The sequence below is a fragment of the Chlorocebus sabaeus genome, chromosome 10 (genome assembly GCF_047675955.1).
Source record: "Chlorocebus sabaeus isolate Y175 chromosome 10, mChlSab1.0.hap1, whole genome shotgun sequence".
In the NCBI taxonomy this organism is placed as follows: Eukaryota; Metazoa; Chordata; class Mammalia; order Primates; family Cercopithecidae; genus Chlorocebus; species Chlorocebus sabaeus.
In genome coordinates this window covers 83558314-83576986 of record NC_132913.1, presented here as the reverse complement: position 1 = coordinate 83576986, position 18673 = coordinate 83558314, and the positions used below count along the sequence as shown (strand labels likewise).

Sequence of the window (18673 nt, the reverse complement as noted above, 5' to 3'; positions counted from 1 at the left end):
GCATATAGTATGAAACAGCAATTTGTAAATCTAAGGTGAGTTATAGGACATTCTCCAAATGTTTAAGTTACTTTACTGGCTATTTAAAATAGCAGGTAGCACTTACATTTCAAAAAACTTTTCCCCTAACATTCATCGTATTTATGGAATATATATGACATTTTAAATGTGGTACAAATGGATATATGCTCTGATGTTTCATCTCCCATTAAACTTAGTTCTATGTATATGTAGAAGATTCATTTTTCTCTCATGAAGGAACATGTTTTTCAGTGAACTGCTTACTAAGTATTTCTTTCAAGACGTTGCCTGGGGAGGCCGAGGTGGGTGGATCACGAGGTCAGTAGATTGAGACCATCCTGGCAAACACTGTGAAACCCCGTCTCTACTAAAAATACAAAAAAATTAGCCAGGTGTGGTGGCGGGCACCTGTAGTCCCAGCTACTCTGGAGGCTGAGGCAGGAGAATGGCATGAACCCAGCGGGCGGAGCTTGCAGTGAGCAGAGATCACACCACTGCACTCCAGCGTGGGCAACAGAGCAAGACTCCATCTCAAAAAAAAACAACATTATCTGAGATTCTGGTTGTCGAATTACATTACCCTAGGAAAAAGGTGGTGAAGGTGCACATGTTGGAATCAAAAGGGAGCTGAAAAACTGAAAAGTCAGTTTAGGAATGTGAGGTGGTGCTAAAGGTTTGGCTTCACTTATGCAGCCTGTTAGGTGACCCCTCTGCTGAAATTACTGCCATAACCCATTTGTCTTCACCTATCTAAGCAATCGCAGTGTGAATACTGCTGTTGTGTTACTGAGTCGTTTCTGTTTAGAGCTTCCTGTGTGTTTATTTAAGAACAAATTGTCTTTGAGCTGCTTGTTCTAATCAGGACATATGGATCCTTCCTTCTATCCCTTGTTCTCTCCCTTCCTCCTTTCTTTCCTCCCTCCCTCCTGCTTTCTCTTTGTCCCTCCCTCCTTCTCCCTCTTTCTTTAAAGATCTTAGGGCAGTTGGGCTAAAGAAAGGGATGTTCTTCAATCCTGACCCTTATCTTAAGATGTCAATTCAGCCAGGAAAGAAGAGCAGTTTCCCCACCTGTGCCCACCATGGGCAGGAGAGACGGTCTACTATCATCAGTAACACCACCAATCCAATTTGGCACCGAGAGGTAAGATGATCCCTAGGGGTCTCCTACTTGTCAGTGAGGAAGTCAGCCCAGTCTGTCTCTTTCCTCGGGACTTTTGCATCCTCAGGTTGTTGATGAAGTGTCTAGGGGTTCTGTCGGGAATGGGATACAATGAGAATGAGCTATTCCCGCCTCTCCAGAGCTGGGTCTAAGGTAAGACAAATGAAGCTGTCACTTCAAGGGAACAATTTAAGGAGCCTCCGAAAAACTCAGTTGTTAAAATAAAGATCCTAATGTAGTTTTTTTAAACTCACAATTAATGCAAAAAGTTCATGATGAATAAAATATGAAAATTTGAAGTAAGGACAGGGTCAGTAACATTGCCTTGTAGAGTCCTAGTGGGACCTGAGGCAAGAGGAAAAATCAGCAATACTGGTCGTGTTTTTATTTAAAATTGTGATATTTTGTTGTAGCATACATTTAGTACAAATTAAAGGAATTTCTCTCTCTACGGGCTTTGGCAAATGTTTTATGAATTTCTAGATTTTCGTTAATTAGATGAGCCATTCAAGGAGTCATCATCTTGCGTGAAGCCAGATTGTGTTGATGGTATTTTAGACTTCCTCACAGCTACAGTATGCTACCAGTCAACTTAGTGCACCATATCAGTGAAATCACGCAAAGGGTTTTCTCATTTGAACTATGGAAAGTCAGAGAATGAACAAACAGACACTTCTTATCTAGTGAGCAAAGCTTGAGCTGTCCCTCCATGTCTCAGAGATCTGAGGTGTGTTTTACATAACTAGTGTGAGAATGTTTCTGGGCTGGCATAGGAGTTACACAGTTAATTAGATCATACCCTCAATATTTAATGACAACAATATGTTCTAACAATGTTGCAGAAATATTTAATTGGAGAAAGGTATTCAGGGGATCTAAAACCAATTGGAGAAAAGATACGGTTATTTGAGACTTGCCGACACAGCAAGGTATTTCTCCTGGGCAGTTCCTGTGGTTTTGGATATTGAATATTGCTTGTATTCTTATGCTTGGTTTAAGAAACTACTAATGATCTATTATGGTAAAAAACTATTAAGGGCGTACCACTTAGTCTAATGCATTTCAAAGCCTAGAAGAAATAAAAATATATCTCAATATGATTCCAGAAGGCACATAATAGATATGATAATGAAACAAGCAGTAACTATTTTCCTAACATTTTAAATTTGCAAAGTTTTTGACCATGTCACCAGTGCAAGCCTGAAAGGGAGGCACAAAGGATGAGATTATTATGTCTTCATTTTGGTGATTAAGAAATTGAAGCTTAAGGTGTTTATGGGACTAGGTATTCAGAGACAGAAGTGGGGCTTAAACTCGGCTTTTTTATTCTAAGCAAGTACTTTTTTCCATTAAGCAGACTGCCAAATTGCATGGTCCTTTGGAAAACCTTAATTGTTATGACTAGATAAACCTAGAGGCACCTAAGTGAAAAGTTGGCTAACACTATTCACATCACTGTAGTTGATGGATACTCTCAGGGAAGCAGTGAAATAATTTAGGTTAGATTCCTGGCACCATCATTTACTTATACTGAGATTCTCATCTTTAAAAAGAAAATTATATCATTGTAAAGATAAGGTGAAGATAATACATGTAAAAGTCTCTGTAAGTGAGTAAAGCTCTTCATATTTATTTTATATCTTATTAATGCCCAATCCAAATTTCCCCAGTGGCATTCTTAAAATGAAAACAACAAAACCTATCTTAACTTCATACTTTTATTTTTCTGTCCCAGAAGAAAGAAATAACCCTGTGTGCCTTTTAAACTTAAGGAAAAATTCCATTTGAACATTGTTTTAACATTTATCAGGGAAACCACAGTATTCTGCAGATGTTCCTATTTTAACCACTAAGTGGAGGAGTATTTTAAACTATGTTTTGCAACTTCAGAATTTCATGAGATTAGGAATTCAAATTGTCAATCAAATATACTAGTTAATTCTAAACCATTCTATAACAAGATATTAAATATCAAAGAATTGAGATACAATAAATGTAGAGAGTACTAAAATTGCATTGTGCATAACTTAATATTTGATAACATCTCCTAAAACTGTGAAACTAGGAAGGGCTGCATGATTGACTGAGAGGGCTTCTTTTGTCATACAGATCCTTGACTGCTGCTTTTTAGTCATGGTGAATGCTTCTGCTTCTGAGTGAATAAAGGATTGACAGTAGCTGCAGCTATTTCTAGCTATGTGGAACTCTATGTTGTTAGAATTTAAGAGATACCATTTCCTATACAAATAAAATGATACAGTGTCATATTTGTCTTTCTTTTAAACCAGCATGTTATGTGTTTGTGTTTTCAGAAATATTCCTTTTTTGCACTTCTTACTGATGTCTTAGAAATTGAAATTAAAGACAAATTTGCCAAGAGCCGTCCCATCATCAAGCGTTTTCTGGGGAAACTAACCATTCCAGTCCAGAGGCTGCTGGAGCGACAGGCTATCGGGTAATCAGCCCTTACCTTTGGGGATCTTGTTGAGATTAGTTCGTATAGGAAAAAATGAAATGAAACTTGGTACTCCTAGGACTTTTCAGACTGGTAAGAAGTAGTAACACAATTCTTTTAAAAATAAAAATGTCCTTACACTTACTAAAATATACTTGACAAAAAGTAGTTTATTTTAATTATATACGTTTTTTGCATCTTTATCTTTTCCAAGAGGTACCCACCATTAACATTTCAGTGTCAGATCTCATAGTGTTTGATTGTTTCTCAGTATATTGGAGTTTTTTATAAAACTTTCTCCCTAGGGCAGAATTCTAAGGTCGGGTTGATGCCTATCTTATCCTAATTAATTCCATCCAGAGAACTTGTTACTCTTGAAAAACAGAAATAATCTTGTTTTGGAGCCATTTGAAACAAGACCTAGACTTGAGGAAGTGTTATAATAAAACTCCTAGACACATACATTCCTTCAAGCAATTAAAAATTTATTCATTGACATACTCTTAAAATTTAGTTAATGTGTAATTAATGTCTTTTCTTTTTGTGAGCTTTTTGTAAGTTGTGAGTGAAGTAGTAAGTCATACTGAGGAGATAGAGAAGACCAAAAACAAGTTATGCAAATTAATAATGCATCACTGACTAGAGGCTGTAAACTGTACAGTGAAGCAAACAGTAGATAGAAGAAACATGGTGTCTTCCTTCTGAAATAGCCATTAGAGGGCAGAGGTGGAGTGATTTGGCACTATCCTTCTGATGATTTTCCTTAATTAAGAATAGGTTGGTGGGCACGGCGGCTCATGCCTGTAATCCCAGCACTTTGGTCAGCCAAGGTGGGCAGATCACCTGAGGTCAGGAGTTCAAGACCAGCCTGGCCAAAATGGCGAAACCTCGTCTCTACAAAAATACAAAAAAATTAGCTGGGTATGGTGGCAGGCGCCTATAATCCCAGCTACTTGGGAGGCTGAAGCTGGGAGAATTACTTGAACCTGGAGGTGGAGGTTGCGTGAGCCAACATCGCACCACTACACTCCAGCCTGGGCAACCTCGGCAACAGAGCAAGACTCCGTCTCAAAAAAAAGAATAAGTCATTTAATTCAGAATAAGATTGTTGCTTGTGTGCAAGAAAATGAAATGACTGCATTTGACTCGATAAAGAGTCAGACTTGAAACAGATGGACAACTCCATCCTTGAGGAGGCAGGCGGCCTCGAGCCTGGGGCCCAGGCAAGGCAAAAACTGAACCTGCTTCCAGATCTGGGATATGACCCCACCATAGTGGCACATCTGACTTTGCCAACCATCCCATCAGCACTGCTTACAAGGCACCCTGAGAATCAGTGATAGGCCAGGCTCCCCAGCAGGGAGGGCCAGCAGCTCCAGCCTTCTTACTCTACAGGCGAGGAAGGAGAGCTTAGTGGCCCTCTCCCCATCACACAGCCAGGGCTGCTGTCTTGGGTATGAAGGGCCCTTTCCTTCTTGTGTTCTTGTGCTTTTTTCCCCTAACTCCCAGCTCCTATTCTTCAGGGTATCACACAGTGCCCTACGTGCCGTGTTGGGTGATAATCCTTAGCTGCGAGTGTCCTTTTAGAACCAGCTCCTGTTGTGCTAAATGCTGAGGAAATAGGCCCTCTCCCCTTTTACACCTGAGTCAAAAAATCCCTAAAACTTGAGGCCTTTCACAACTCCTTTATGACCTTCAAAATGTCCTTTTCCTGGTCACCCCTTAAAAGTGAGAGAGTGAATCAGTGTCCTTAAAAATATTCACATAGCGTGTGATATTTTATGCTCTTAATAATAATTTTTCATATATAAATCATGCTGCTATAAAGACACATGCACACGTATGTTTATTGTGGCACTATTCACAATAGCAAAGACTTGGAATCAACCCGAATGTCCATCAGTGACAGACTGGATTAAGAAAATGTGGCACATATACACCATGGAATACTATGCAGCCATAAAAAAGGATGAGTTTGTGTCCTTTGTAGGGACATGGATGCAGCTGGAAACCATCATTCTTAGCAAACTATCACAAGAACAGAAAACCAAACACCGCATGTTCTCACTCATAGGTGGGAACTGAACAATGAGATCACTTGGACTCGGGAAGGGGAACATCACACACCGGGGCCTATCATGGGGAGGGGGGGAGGGGGGAGGGATTGCATTGGGAGTTATACCTGATGTAAATGACGAGTTGATGGGTGCAGCACACCAACATGGCACAAGTATACATATGTAACAAACCTGCACGTTATGCACATGTACCCTAGAACTTAAAGTATAATAATAATAATAAATTAAATAATAATAATAATAATAATTTTTCTTAGGGCAACATTTCCTTTTATCCCGGGGTTTATAAGTGTTCCATTTGTGTGAATGAATAATATTACACTGGACTATAATGTGCTTGGAGCCTTTAATGTTCTTGTGAGTCTGAAAGTTTCAAGAGAGATAGGAGGGATTTGGGGGGTGGCCTGTGGAAAGAAGGCGAAGGCGAAGGCTGACTCCAGTGTAGTCAGGATGAAAGAAGCATTTCTCTTCTTACAGTGATCAGATGCTCAGCTACAACCTTGGCAGAAGGCTTCCAGCTGACCACGTGAGTGGGTACCTCCAGTTTAAAGTGGAGGTTACATCTTCTGTTCATGAAGGTGAGATATCAATATATCTGTATGAGTACATTGCTATAGGAAAAACTTGTTAAACCTAACTCAGTTGTCAGTTTGCTTCTGAACAGAATTGAATTCATGTTCTGTTTTGAAAGTAAAATAGCTGTCAAACAATTACCTGCTGAAATTTTCTAAGCAAGTAGGAAAGCCTGTTTGCCCAAAAACGTCTCTTAGATTGATGCCTACATTTTGAAACTGGGCTGTAGAGTTTTCAGCCATACTAACATATTTAGTTCCTGTGCCAAACCGACTAGCAGTCTCCTCATTTAGTAGTGAGTGGTGAATCTCAGCAAGTCAGTAGAAAGCCCTCAGTGGAATGACTGATTTCTTTGAACTTAATGGTGGCAAAGCAAGTAGGTCATAAAACATTCATTTGTTATTTCTAGTTAATTTTTAGAAATGCTGTTTTCTCATTCAGATGCCTCTCCAGAAGCTGTTGGCACAATACTTGGAGTCAATTCTGTGAATGGAGACTTAGGTAGCCCTTCCGATGACGAGGACATGCCAGGGAGCCATCACGACAGCCAGTTGTGCTCTAATGGGCCAGTTTCTGAGGACAGCGCTGCCGATGGGGCGCCCAAACATTCATTTAGGACTAGCTCCACGCTGGAAATAGACACCGAGGAATTAACTTCCACTTCTTCAAGGACCTCACCTCCCAGAGGACGTCAGGATTCACTCAATGATTACTTAGATGCTATCGAACACAACGGCCACTCCAGGCCAGGGACAGCGACCTGCTCTGAGAGGTCCATGGGCGCCTCTCCGAAACTGAGGAGTAGTTTTCCCACCGACACAAGACTCAATGCCATGCTTCATATTGACTCAGATGAAGAAGATCACGAGTTCCAGCAAGACCTGGGTTACCCATCTTCCTTAGAGGAGGAGGGAGGCCTGATCATGTTTAGCAGGGCATCCAGAGCTGATGATGGAAGCCTGACATCTCAGACAAAACTGGAGGACAACCCTGTTGAGAATGAGGAAGCCTCCACACACGAAGCCGCTTCCTTGGAGGATAAGCCAGAAAATCTTCCAGAGCTTGCAGAAAGCTCCTTACCTGCAGGCCGAGCCCCAGAGGAAGGTGAAGGCGGCCCAGAGTCTCAACCCAGTGCTGACCAGGCCAGTGCTGAACTGTGTGGCTCTCAAGAGGTAGATCAGCCCACAAGTGGGGCAGACACGGGGACTTCTGATGCATCAGGAGGAAGCCGAAGAGCTGTCAGTGAGACCGAGTCTCTCGATCAGGGCTCCGAGCCTTCCCAGGTGTCCTCTGAAACAGAACCCAGTGATCCTGCCAGGACAGAGAGTGTGAGCGAAGCCAGCACCAGGCCCGAGGGAGAGAGTGACCTGGAATGCGCTGACAGCTCTTGCAATGAGAGTGTGACCACGCAGCTGTCCTCTGTGGAGACGCGGTGCTCCTCTCTTGAGAGTGCACGGTTTCCTGAAACCCCAGCCTTCTCTTCTCAGGAGGAGGAAGACGGAGCCTGTGCAGCAGAGCCCACCAGCAGCGGCCCTGCCGAAGGGTCGCAGGATTCCGTGTGCACTGCTGGTTCTTTACCTGTGGTACAGGTGCCCAGTGGGGAGGAGGAAGGGCCAGGGGCAGAATCGGCCACTGTACCTGACCAGGAGGAGCTGGGGGAGGTCTGGCAGCGGAGGGGGAGCCTGGAGGGAGCTGCAGCTGCTGCCGAGAGCCCTCCGCAAGAAGAGGGCAGTGCTGGGGAGGCCCAAGGCACCTGTGAAGGGGCAACTGCCCAGGAGGAGGGCGCTACTGGAGGTAGGATATGGACACCACTGTGGCTTTTGGCTCGAGCGTAGCTGTGCAAAGAGAAGTTCTGTAGTTTTCCCCTCAATCTAAACAAGGCCGCAGGTTGCATATTACTTGAATTTCCCACCTTGAGGTTCACCAGGGGAAGAGAAGCACAATTGCAAACAGGGCCAGGAAGAGAAGGAAACAGGTAACAAATGTGTGGGCAGCTGAAACCCTTCCTCTAGATTAGGCCTCCTGTTTCAGAGTGGGGAGACTGAGGGACTTAATCACATAGCTAGGAAGAAGGCAGCGCGATTTGCGTCCAGATGGGCTTGAGTTCAAATTCAGTGCTCTTTTAAAAAATGGCTCTTCTGCTGCTGAAGTAACAGGCCCGTTAAACAGCAGTCTTCACACTTAAATAATGGGTCTCTTTTGGAACCTGGGTCTGTAGATACACAACCACACAGGCTGGCAGCTTCAGCCTTAGTATAATCTGCAAAGGTTATGAGAAACACCTAGTCACTCCTCCTTTCTAAAATTTCACAGTGGAAGATTAACATATGCTACGCATCAAAGGTAATATTTTTGTCTTCTACAATTTAGTAATGTCTACTAAGTTAGGTGATGCATTCTGACCTGGAGACTAAGCTGTTTTTGTATCCAAGGATACAAATTTACACCTGAAATTTGTATTACTCTCAGTGAATGCGGCTCTCTAGAATGATTACTTCAAAATGCCCTATAAGGATGCATTAAAAATCAAAGAGCATGACTGAGCCAGACTCCGTCTCAAAAAAAAAAAAAAAAAAAAAAAAAAAAATCAAAGAGCAATTTCATATGTCTGTCTGGCATAACTCAAAACTAGGAATGATTTTCTTATTCTGTAATTTATTTTTCTACCTATATGATCCCTTCTTTTCTTCGTCCTCTTTTTTTTTTTTTTTTTATTTTGTTTCCTTCATTATATTGTAGCCACCATGTGACCCTGAAGCGTTAGCGCATGGCCAGGACAGAGGCCATTGTGGGTGAGGGATGAGGAAGTGGAAGCCACAGAAGGGGAGGGATACGTGCAGAGGACAGTTCTTCAGGAAGCCCGCTTCTAAGCATTCACCTCCTATTCTCTTCTTTTGTTTCTAGGTCCTCATATGGGAAATGAGACTAAACAGAGAAAAGAAACTAGCCTTGGAATTTATGTTAGGTTTTTATATAGAGTCTGTTTTGATACTGAAAGAGAAAACAATATCTGGTAACTTTCTACCTTTAATCCTAGGTTCTCAAGCCAACGGCCACCAGCCACTGCGATCACTACCTTCAGTGCGCCAGGATGTTAGCCGGTACCAGAGGGTGGACGAGGCTCTTCCACCAAGTGAGGACCTGTTAGTTAAAAGGGCCCACCTTAATCAAAGGGTGAAAGGTGACAGGCAGACCCATTCCCATGAGTCTTCGAAGATGGATACATGGTCTTCAAGCAGAAGGAATCTGGGGGCTGCCACTTAGCATAGCAGGTGTAGTCTGGGACGTGCTAGGCCAATGACTCTTCTCTGGCACCATTCTGCTGAAAGAAAGGGCAGCTGTAAACCCTGCGCTGCCCATGGGGTAAACACTATAATAATGGAGGTAGATCCAGATATTTTGGGAAATTGGGTGCATAACAGAATTTTTTAAAATTACGCCTAACCACAGCATGAATGTTCTATCAGCTAATAGACAAATTGGTATACTCTCTTAGAAAAACCTCACTCTATGTAATATACTGCCTTTCTGTTCACTTACAGCATTTAAAATCATTAAGCACAAGGTTCTGATTTTTTTCCTTAGGGATATGCAGGAAAGTATTGTTAATTTCAGAAATTAGTCTACTACTTATTTGGGACATGACAGTTATCTGGGGATTTGAAAGACATTTCATTTATTTCACTTTCAGAAAACAGTTAGTACTTAAAGGAGAGATGGTGGAGGATTAGGGATGCTGGGATATAGTTACATAACCTGTGTTAAAGGTATGAGTGATACCCTCAGCCAATCATAATCCAGATGAAATGTAAACTCGTATGTAAATTTCAACAGTTTTTTAAAGAGATGTAGCTCTATGAGAGCAATGCATTTTGATGAATATTGATAAAGCCTGGTAAACATTGCTTTAAAAAAAAAAAACACTGGAAGGTACACCCTTTTGCCTTACCCCTTTCCTTCTTGCTCACCCCCTCCACTTACCCATCTTATATGTGATCATGACAAGAGGCTGATGCCTGGGTTCCTCTTTGTTTTAAAAGTGGTGGGACATAAAGAAGAGAGGGTACGAATTTAAAGGGTTACGATTCTGAGTGGTTAGTCTGGCAAGTACCCACAAAAGAGCTGAATGGCACTGTGGAGAATTTATCAAAATATCGCCTTAATCCTTTTGAAATTATTTTGGGCACAGATCTTTCCCTTGTTTGTTTATTTGGATAACTAAGGGCCGTGACTCATAGGAAACATGTTTTAAGCAGTTTAAAATAAAATGGACTGAGAGATTAATTAACCTTATGTCATCTTAGGCAGGTAGAGGGGCCCAGGGACCCGAGAGGGCCACAGAAGACTTCCTTATTGATAACACATTTGGTAAACCCTTAGAGAAAAGATGAGTCAAAAAAGTAAAATGTTCCTGGAAGATATTTAGGTATAATTGGAGCAAAACAAATTCGGAACACTGGGAGAGAGTTCTGGGAGAGCTTTATTTTTATGTATATACAGATTAATAGTCTATTTAGAGTTTCAGAGTGTTAGATAGGAGCATTGCAGAAGTGCATTGATAAGTCACGTCTTCCTAGCCACATCCAATTGCTGTAATTTTTGCTGTATATAAGTTTGGTCTCCTGATTGTATTTAATAAAGACAGATACTCTCCTGCTGAAATTATGACCACTGTTTGTGATATCTCAATGTATTGTTTAAATACTGGTGTTTGCATTACACCTGTAGATACATCTTGGGAAATTTTTTTTTTTACAATTGGCAGTTTCTTTTAATGAGTTGATGTATTTGCAAAAGTAAAGGCAACTTAGTGACTCATCATATTTAATCAGTGACTGACAAACAAGAGAAAAATTCTTAAGAAGCATTCCCTCTTATTCAGAGGTTTTCAGTGGTGGCAGGGGGTGCCACCCACTAGGCGATGTTTAGAGTTGAGGCGGGGTGGGTGGCCTTTCAGTGTAACAGTGGTTGAAGGGCGCTACTGGCATTTAGTGGGTGGAGGCCAGTGTATTAAACATCCTGCAATGGTGAGACAGTCGGATACAACTAAGAAGTGTCCCACCCAAACTTCGACAGTGTGCCCTCTAAGAAACACTTCTCTGTGCTAATTTATTTAATGCTTGATAAATAACATTTTTTTTGTAAAATATAAACAGAATGTTTATATTTTAAAAACTCAGAAGATGCCTCCCTCTAAAAATATTAGTTATACACACACACACACACACACACACACACTCATACACTTGTGTTATAGGACCAAGCAACTTGCACATTTGGGGATGTGTCTTCTCATGGCTAGGTTGTGGATTGTGGTCTGAACATACCTGACTGCTGTTCAGCTCTGTCAACCATTCCCATGTGTGTCTCGTCCTTGTGACAGTGGTAATCGCTTGGCTGCCCTTGCTACTTGTCTGTCCTCACCTCAGCTAGGTCCCTGCCCTCCTTTTCTAACTGGACAACTCTGCTACTACCTCTGGCCATACATCTGACTTACAGCTGTGGCATCTACACTTTGTGGTGTCTTGTGGCTTCTGAGGCTCAGCTAGGGGTGTCGGCTGGATGGTGCAGACTGGTCCGTCTCTTAAATGACCTGGCTGAATTTTAAGGCTAACAGTTTTGATTTTTAACACTGTCAGTTATTATAAGTTCATTTTTATGGTGATTTACACTTTACAAAGCACGCTTTTGCATGCTTTCCTTTATTTTTTGTTCTTTCAATAATTTTGCGAGGTAGGTGAAGCAGGTCTTGTCTGTAATTTATAGGTTGTTGTATAGAAGTCAGCTAATCTGATTCTTTTATTTTATAGTTGCAGAAACTGAAGCCCAGATCAATTAAGTAATTTGTTTAAGATTTCATGCAAGTAAAAGTTGAGACAGAGTCTCAGATATTCCCTCTCCTCTAACAGGTATTCTGATCTGAGATTGGAAGGGAAGGGCCTATTGTGTGGGTAGATGAATGTAAATCCTGAAGGTCTGGTTTGAGGCAGAGGGTGGCTTACATGGTGATATGTTATTTATTGGGCACCACCAATGCCTCACATCAGAGGGTTTGGAGGTTTCTCTGAAACTTCAATATATTGCAGTACTTTGAGGTCAGACCCACCAGAAGACTCAAAAAGTGCTCAGCTTTCTCCTCCTCTGGGATAGAGTTATACAAAGAGGCCCTCCTCAAGGAGGCCCCTCACCTAGTAGGGAAGTGGCTGCAGTGGTTTGAGCCAACATGTTGTAGTCCAGATTGATGTGTTGTATTCAGCATCTGTATTAGACCCAGCAGCACCTTTCCTTTCTGTGCAGGTCACTTTCTTTCTACCCTAGGGACAAGCTACTGAAGCAGTATAGTTTGAGCTTTGGTGGCCGCCATTCTTGATTCTTTTTTTTTGCTCTGTCACCCAGGCTAGAGCACAGTGGCATGATCATGGTGCACTGCGGCCTCAAACTCGTGGGCTCAAGTGAAGCTCCTGCCTGGGCCTCCTGAGTAGCTGGGACTATAGGCGAGCATGATCATGCCTGGCTGGTTTTTTTATGTTTTTATGTTTTGTAGAGGAGTCTCACTGTGTTGCCAGGGCTGGCCTTGAACTCCTGGCCTCAAGCAATCCTCCCACCTTGGCCTCCCAAAGTGCTGGGAGTATAGGTGAGAGCCACTGTGCCTGGGCTTGATTCTTTTTTTCTTTTTCTTTATCATTATTATTGTTGTTCTTGTTATTTTAGCTCATTTTCATCGTATTTTCAGGGATTTACTTGTTTGCTTTCTTCTTTTTCCATTCTTATTTCTCCCATCTCAAGAAGGGAAACAGATCTTGGACTTAGTACTAAGACTGATCAGCAGTGACGATGATCTACCAATTGGTTCTCAAAATCTTACTCTTGCCTTAGGCCACACAGAGTGCACTGTGGCCTTGTGGCTTGTGTAACACCAGCTCTAGTTGAGAGATATTCTAATGATTCGTAAAAAACAAGAAAGTTCCAGGCCTTGGAGGCAGCATGACACTGTTGAGAGCCTCCCTGGGAAGTAGCTTGGACTCAGTTATGCACAGAATGCCTTATGAATTTGCTGTATCTTCTCATTCTGATGTTACTGATGGTCCTGGCAGCTAGACGTAGTTCAAGGCTGAAGCCCTCTAGAATATTATTGGCATGACAACTGTTGTTCTTTTTAGCATTAAGATGAGTGAAAAAAGAATCACTAGCCCAGCCCCTCTGAAGAACTATTTTCTTTTTCTCTTATTGATTCCAGTGTAATTGTGACTTAACCCATTGCTGCGTTGGAGACAATATGGAATTGTTGTATAAACGTTTTTCCCCCAAAATGGTAGTTTTTGTAGGAATAGGACTAGAATCAGGATGAACAGTCTGGGTTAGTGGACTCCGATAGGATCCAAGATGTTGCATATTGTTAGGACTAGTCTATTACTTACGTGAGGGGTTCAAATGGGTAGTTCTGGACAACTATAGGGGAACATTTATCATTTTTGTGTGGTTGTACACTTTCATTATTAAAGTGTTTTTTTAAATGAAGGCCTAAGACCATGCAGTGAATCTGAAAAGTATAATTAATCTAAACTTAGAGTTTCTACTATGTTTAGGATTAGGGGCTCTTATTCTCTAAGCTTACAACTTTGTTTTGAGAAAAAAAATGGATACTTTCAATCTAAAAAGCTACCTTATTAAAAATTGAAGATTAAAGTGCCAAATATACAACTACTTGACTTTTTAAAAAACTTTTTGTTCAAATAAAATAGCAGAAAAGAGCAGATACGGCCTGCTGAATTCTTTCTACTGAACACACATGGCAGCCCACACCATCAGCACTCTAAAAGTCCCCTTTGTACCCTGTTTCAATCACTGTCCGCCACTCTGTATGGGGAAATGGGCCTACCGTTCTGATTCCTAAAGTCATAGATAAGTTTAGCCTACTTTTATACTTTATACAAATGGAATTTTACTTCCTTGAGTGTTCAAATAAGAAACAAATAATCTTTTAAACACTGTCATCTGTCGTTTATCACAAAGCTTATAATTTTCCTTGAAAGTACCTTTAGTTCATTAGAACTTAATCATCTCGTCATTTTGGTGATGATACCTGTGGTTATTGCAGTTTTTTATAGTGGATTTATACATTTACTTCACAACATTCAGATGCTTGATTTTACTAAATCCATTGATAACCAATTCAAAACCCTGCCCATAGCCCACCCCCTACCCACCTCTAATATGTTGTAATTCATGCCGTTTAGTTGTTGACTTCCCAACAACTAAATCAGCATCCACTGAGATGTATTCACAGCTCATCTGATCATGAGCCAAGTGGTGCAGTGGAGACCGAGGTCTGGTTTGAAGGGAGCGGGAAAGGCTGATAAGATGAGCCGAGGGATCATAGGAACAATCCTACCCCCTTTCCACATATGTTGATTTTAAAAACTGAAAATTCTAACGACTTTACCTCTTCTACCTGCCTCTGTTCCCTGCTGAAGAGACCAGTGCTGTGACAGCAGCCTTGGAGTAGTTTTACCCACTTTCTAATTCTCCAACTTTCCCTTAGTGTCCAGCCACTTCAAAGGGGCTATTTATATTTAAGTCTTAGGGTGTCTAAGAGTCCACTTGCTCCTGGATTTTAGGCTGAGGTTTAGGTGTTGTTTGTTTGTTTGTTGTTTGTTTGTTCGTTTTTGAGATGGAATCCAACTCTGTTACCTAAGCTGGAGTGCAGTGGCATGATCTCAGCTCACTGTAGCCTCTACCTCCTGGGTTCGAGTGATTCTTCTGTCTCAGCCTCCTGAGTAGCTGGGATTATAGGCGTGCACCACCACCCCCAGCTGAATTTTGTATTTTTAGTAGAGACAGGGTTTCACCATGTTGGCCAGTCTGGTCTCAAACTCCTGCCCTCGGTGATCCGCACGCCTTGACTTCCCAAAGTGCTGGGAATACAGGTGTGAGCCACTGTGCCCAGCCACTGAGGTTAAGTTTCTAGTGAGCCTCCATTTAATGGTCTCTGAGAAATCTAGCATTTGCTTCGTGGGTTTGTCCAGCAAATTAGCTACCGTTTTAAGTTATTATTCATTTATGTCAGTGCTGCTCAAAGTTTAGTGTGTCTAGGAATAAGCTGAGAAGGTTGTTAAAAATGTAGATAACTGAGCCGTAGCTTTGGATAGTCCGATTCTGAAGACCTGGGGCACATCATAGAAATCTGCATTTTTATTGATCCTCAAAGTGATTCTGGCACATGTTGTCAGAGTCCCACCTGCCTTGAGAAACATTTCTCTAGGTAATAGTTTTCAAACCTTATTATTGTCATGAAGTTATTTATGCAAATGAAATATTATGTGGAACACCAGTATACACAACAATAACATTGGAGCTGTCATGGCTAAAATAGAATTGGCAGATGTTTGTGGAGCCCTATCCCTCGGGGACTCAAAGCTCCTGGCCCTTAAGGCTAGCCTAGACATAAAATGTTGCTAAGTTCTTGCTGAACCTAATATAATAAAATGGGTATCATTTTATAGATTCATAGAATACTAGAACTGGAAGGGACCTTTGCAGTTGATTGTGTCCTCTAATTGTTCAAAACTGTGATTCATAGAGGTGAAGTGACTTTTTTTAAGGGCTTGTAGTGAAAGTGTGACAAGCCACAGCCAGATATCAGGCCTTCTATCTCCCAGTTCAGTGCAGAACAGACACAGACAGACACACACACACCACCAACCCCCCCCAAACATTGTTCTCATTTTCACTGCACCCTGATTATATAACCTATTTGACAATGTAGCAAGACAAGGAAGTAAATGTTAAGTCCCCAGTCTTCTAACTGCCTATCTCATTTTAGCATTGTCTGTCTGAAAGAAACTTTGATGCTATGAAATGAGTTTTCATATGCTTTCTTATACCAAAAACAAACCAGGCCCGATATAAAGACATATAAGATCTTGGAGCAGTTGTACTCAACGAAGTAACTTTGATAGGTACAACAGAGAGCTAACCTTACTGCAGGCACCTCTGCTACCTTTGCCTGGGCAGAATGATATTGACAGTGTGGGTAGAAGTGGATACGTAGTTCATGGATAAACCAATAGCGTAACAGCCCTTCCTGATTTCAGAGCCAAGCATTCACTTGAAATCGGCACTATAGAATTTGTCTTTATGGGTACTTGAGTAATTACATCAGTGTGAAGATACAGTATTTGATAGGGATAATTTTAATATGCATTCAGTGTTCCGTGACCTTAGAAAGCAAATTTTTGGTCCTTGTTTTCTTATTCTCCCTATTGCACATTGAAAGGTCTTTATTGAACTATAAATTAAGGCTATTACTGGCCTTTGTGGAAGGTGAATACAAGAATCATTCTTTTTTGTGGCTTTGTGTCATTTTAAATTATTTTTTCATTTATTACCTGCTGTGTGCAAGACACATTTATTTGGCTGTTCTCTTTTCCACCTCGCCATTTTGCTACACATAGACCTCAAGCAAGCCACAGTCATACCTCACTTGGTAAATTCCTACTTTGTTAGTTCCAGGAAAAAATTCCATCTTTGAGAATTTTTTTTTCACTGTTTTTGTCAGAAAATGGAAAGTATGCAACAATGTGTTTTCTTTTCTGCCATAACTGCCAGAAAATTGAGAGCCAAATTTTAGTAATAATCTAATCTTGGGAGTTTGGCAGCATCTCCTCTTTCTGTTTCCTTTAGTTTGTCTAGTTGGTCTCTATTTTTTTTATCCTGAATTGACCTATTCTACATTTTTTAAATTGGGGCTCCTGTAAACATTCTTTGGAGAAGGATTGGTCATTTCTTTTCTTGTGCGTTTGATTTGATGTCTACGTGCCTGAATTACCCTGACTCTAATGAGAAAGGAATGAGATGGGGGTAATTGGTTCCCAGAATCTTTGAGATGGAAAAGCATGCAAGGAGCAGAGCAAAACAGTGAAATACATCAAAGTGTCTTGAAAAATGGTTCCTGAAGATGCTTTAATGTCCTTGCTATTTGTGAGCATATCAACAGGCTGAGCATGAGGTCTTTTGAAAATGTCTTATTGATGGGACTGTAGTGCCCAAAGAATTCAGATTTGGCAGGCTGTTTCATGGAAGAGTCTGTGTTACCTTGGAGCGTGAATGGCATTGAGTTGTTCACTGTCTGTGTGGTGCTTTTGTTCAGCCCAATTCCTCTTTCTTTTACCATTTGTCATACATTACAATGTGCTTAGATCAACAAAAGATGTCTTTCTGCTTCCAGCTGAGGCGATGGCTTCAGCGATGGTCTGGTGCAGGCTGATCTCTACTATGCAGGTCTTTCCAACCCTCCTAAGGACGCTGTTGGTAAACTTGCCCTCTTCCCTTACAGAGCAAATGCCATAGGTGGTCAGGGGAAAATATGCCCTTCTCCTGGTGTCCAGGATTAACCCCACTGTGTCTGTTGATAAGCATGGGATCACATGGACAGTTTTGAGATAATTGAATGTGTCAGGAGAAAAATGCTTATTAATTTCAAGAAATAACTTACACAAAAATATAAATGCATGAAGAACTTTCCTGGTTAAAGAATAGATTTCTGCTGTTTTCATGTTTCCTGTGTAAATTACCCTTCCCACGTGTAAAAAGTTTCAAAATTTTGCCTTTTGAAAAGATCAGCTCGTGCTCTGTGGATTTCAGTAGGGGAATGGCCTTTTAGAGAGTCACAAAGGTGGGGTGTCTGACTCTGAAGACCAGTCTGCCTTCTGAACATTCACTTGTATATTTCTCCAGAAAGATTTAACACACTTAAAAATAAAATTAATCTGTTAAAACGTTTTGTTTATTTGAAGTTGGAAGGCAAGAAATTGTCCTTGCTCTGAAAATGTAGTCTTCTTTGGAAAAGTGCAAATAGAAGTTTGTAGATAATGATACTGTTTCATCACTAGGCGAGCATAGTTATTTCAGTTATTTTTTCCTGAGGACTAAATTTACTACAATTGTGCATGAATATGCATGTGGAAGTTTCCAGCTATGAGGTTTTCGTTGAAGCTAGAAAAGACATGGATAAATCAGGTTTTTTTTGGTGAAAATAAACATCAATACCCATTTTGATGTGAATATCTGAAGTGAAATAAAACCAACTACATATATTTTTTAAATGCTGAGGCTCATATGTGAAGGGTGAGCATAGTGGGCAAATTTGGAAAGATTCTCTACATTTAAAGATTATTTAAGGTACTGGTATTATACGCACAGGATAATACCAGCTTAATAGTCATAACAGATTCTGGAATGGACTGGGGAGAACTATGGGATAGTGCGGTGAGATGTATGTTATTAGTCTCAGATTATAGCATGTCAGAGAAAGAAAACATATGCCGAACTTAATGAACCCCATTAATGGTCTCAGCTCCTTCTCCTAATTCCTTTCGGTGCCTCACT

General features: G+C 41.1%; 1 protein-coding gene across 4 annotated transcripts in view; it reads left to right on the top strand.

The window, feature by feature from the left end:
- Nucleotides 1-18673, top strand: part of HECW2 (HECT, C2 and WW domain containing E3 ubiquitin protein ligase 2) — a 388587-nt gene that overhangs the window by 259088 nt on the left and 110826 nt on the right. For all 4 annotated transcript variants that reach the window (XM_007965716.3, XM_007965715.3, XM_073019890.1 and 1 more), the window contains 5 exons: nucleotides 993-1162; nucleotides 3493-3635; nucleotides 6191-6291; nucleotides 6728-8080; nucleotides 9324-9419. In XM_007965716.3, coding sequence (XP_007963907.1) covers nucleotides 993-1162; nucleotides 3493-3635; nucleotides 6191-6291; nucleotides 6728-8080; nucleotides 9324-9419 — 1863 coding nt within the window. The remainder of the gene's footprint in view (nucleotides 1-992; nucleotides 1163-3492; nucleotides 3636-6190; nucleotides 6292-6727; nucleotides 8081-9323; nucleotides 9420-18673) is intronic.